This window comes from Microtus ochrogaster, unplaced genomic scaffold (genome assembly GCF_000317375.1).
Source record: "Microtus ochrogaster isolate Prairie Vole_2 unplaced genomic scaffold, MicOch1.0 UNK1561, whole genome shotgun sequence".
In the NCBI taxonomy this organism is placed as follows: domain Eukaryota; kingdom Metazoa; phylum Chordata; class Mammalia; order Rodentia; family Cricetidae; genus Microtus; species Microtus ochrogaster.
Window position 1 is genome coordinate 1 of NW_004950659.1, and position 2,461 is coordinate 2,461.

At 44.2% G+C, this 2,461-nt stretch overlaps 1 protein-coding gene across 1 annotated transcript in view; it reads right to left on the minus strand.

The window, feature by feature from the left end:
- Positions 1–1,143: 1,143 nt before the first annotated feature.
- LOC101984945 (carcinoembryonic antigen-related cell adhesion molecule 1-like) overlaps positions 1,144–2,461 on the minus strand; it is a gene marked incomplete at both ends in the record, with an annotated part of 3,555 nt that continues 2,237 nt past the window's right edge. Inside the window, one exon of the mRNA XM_005372328.1 lies at positions 1,144–1,419. Within this exon, the coding sequence (XP_005372385.1) occupies positions 1,144–1,419 (276 nt within the window). The remainder of the gene's footprint in view (positions 1,420–2,461) is intronic.

Here is a 2,461-nt window from a genome sequence, read left to right on the forward strand (position 1 = left end):
GCTGGGGATCGAAACCCGGGCCTTATATGTGGTGAACGATGCTCTATTGAACTATAGTCCAAGCTATGCCTTCTAATTTTGATTTTGAAACGGGACACCACTAAATTAATCAGGCAGGCCTTGAATTGACTATGTTTAGTACTCTTAGAACTTTGGTACCCTCGCCTCTCAGCTTCATGAGTGGCTGTAATTACAGGCATGGCCAGGTGGCCTAAAAGACTTTTTTTTTTTTAAAAAAAAAAGATAAATAACAATATTACTGAAAGTAATCTACAAGTTCTATGCACATCAGATCAAAACCCCAGTATAGAAAGAAAACAGTCCATTCTAGCTGTCTTGGAACTTACTACGTAGACTGATGGAGGACCTCAAGCTCTCAGAGAGCCACCTGTCTGCTCCTAAAGTTGGTGTTAGAGGTGAGTGCCTTAAAAGTATCTTAACAAAGAAGAATTAAATTTCAGGACATCTTTAGTGATTTCATAATATTAGTATAAAGCTAAAATAATCAAAATAAAGGCAGACATACAGATCAGTGAAGTTGAATTGGAAAGCCCAGAACTGCTCATGCACACTGGCCAATGATTAGATTAAAGATTAGTTGTTACTATGAATGTGTTTGTGGGGCACAGTTTTTGCACAGATATTATAATGTGTTGTCAGTCCTGAGCAGGTGGACATCCATCACTTCATTTGCCATTTTCACGTTTGTTAAGGACATCTGTCTCTGCTGGCTCCTTTGAATTGGTCAGTGTCACACAGGGTTGTCCTGCTGAGTTACAGGACTTGGAAGGAGTTCTCACTGTCCAACTGCACCTCTGTGACCAGATGAGTTTTGACCAGGCTGCTAAGATTGTCCAATTGATGGAAGAATGATCTTTTAAACAAGAGATGTTGGGAAAATGCGATATCCAGGCAAAAGAATGAAGTTAAGCCTTCAGCTAACATCATATAAAAGTCAACTCTAAATGGGTCAAAGACCTAAAATGGATCAGAGCTGAAACCCATCAGACTTTCAGGAGACAGGGTGAAAGCGTCTTGAAGCTGAACTTGTCCTGGTGACTTTTACACATTTTGGACACTGCTGATGAAGAATTTGCCCCACCCCTAACACTATGGGGTCAGAAGGGAGGGGAGGTCACTCACCTATTATGTCCAGCTGGATGAGGTCACTCCTCTCAGAACTGACTGGATTGGAGACTTCACACTGATACTCCCCAGAATCCTCCCTCTTGACAGGGTCTATGCTGAGGGTTCTGTTGTCCAGGGACAGCTTCATCCTATCTGTGAGCTCCAGACTCTGGCCATTGAAGAGCCAATGGATGGAGATCCCAGTGTCGTTTGAGGAGCAGTTCAGGGACACAGAGTCCAGTTCTTTGACTGTGGTGTTGCTGACTTGGATGGAGGGTGTAGTCACTGGCTCTGTGGATAAACAGTGGAGGGAACCAGGGAGAGACTTTAACCCACAAGATCTCAGCCAGCTCTCAGGGCCCACAGAATGACATGGCCCTCTGGAAGATCACATGTTTGGGTAAAAGATACAACCTGTAAAAAGAGAGCCGAATCTTCCCCCTGCCCAGACCACCCACAGTGACCCTCGACTCAGGGTATGTGTGCAGGATCCACACTCACACTAACAGACATGTCCACAAATCTCATGGTTGGCAGAATGTTTTCCCCATTGATTTTTGTGCTTGCTCACACTTTCTATGAATGTAAACAGTCAGGTCCCCCCATTATAAAATAGCCTTCTGTTTCTTTTTCATTAAACAATGTGTCATTTCGTTCAGATAGCCCAGCTAATCTTAAAGGTGTTGAAGCCTACTCCTCAGGGCTTGGAGAAATCCCAAACTAAGGAATTTCTGTTTGAAGCGGCAGTGGTAGGAGGCAGAGGCAGGTGGATCTCTGTGAGTGTGAGGCCAGCCTTGTCTACAGAGCAAGTTCTAGGCAGGCACCAAAGATACACAGAGAAACCCCTGTCTCGTAAAACCAAAATGAATGATTGAATGAATGAATGAATAAATAAATAAATAAGTAGAATTTCTGTTTGAAGAGAAATCTATTTCCTGCCGCTTGGAGATGGATTAAATACCACAGAGAACATGTGAATGGCCACAGCGTTGACCACAGCCTGCCGCTCTTATCCTCAATACTGATTTTTTTTTTGAGACATGGTCTTACTCTACAGTCCTGGCTAGCCTGGAACTTGGTATGTAGATCAGGCTGGCCTTAAACTGAAAGAGATACAACTGCGTCAGCCTCCCAACTGCAAGGACTAGGATCTGCCATCCTTGGATCCCACACAGATATCTCTGGGATTTTCCTTGTGCACTCCTCTGCATGGAGACTCAAGGAGTCTCTGTTCTCCAAGCAAGTGCACTTCACTGTTCTCATTGGTCACCTTCTGTGCTGGTGGCCAGACACCAGCCAACTAACCTGAAGGCCACTTTTCCACTTTCCCGTT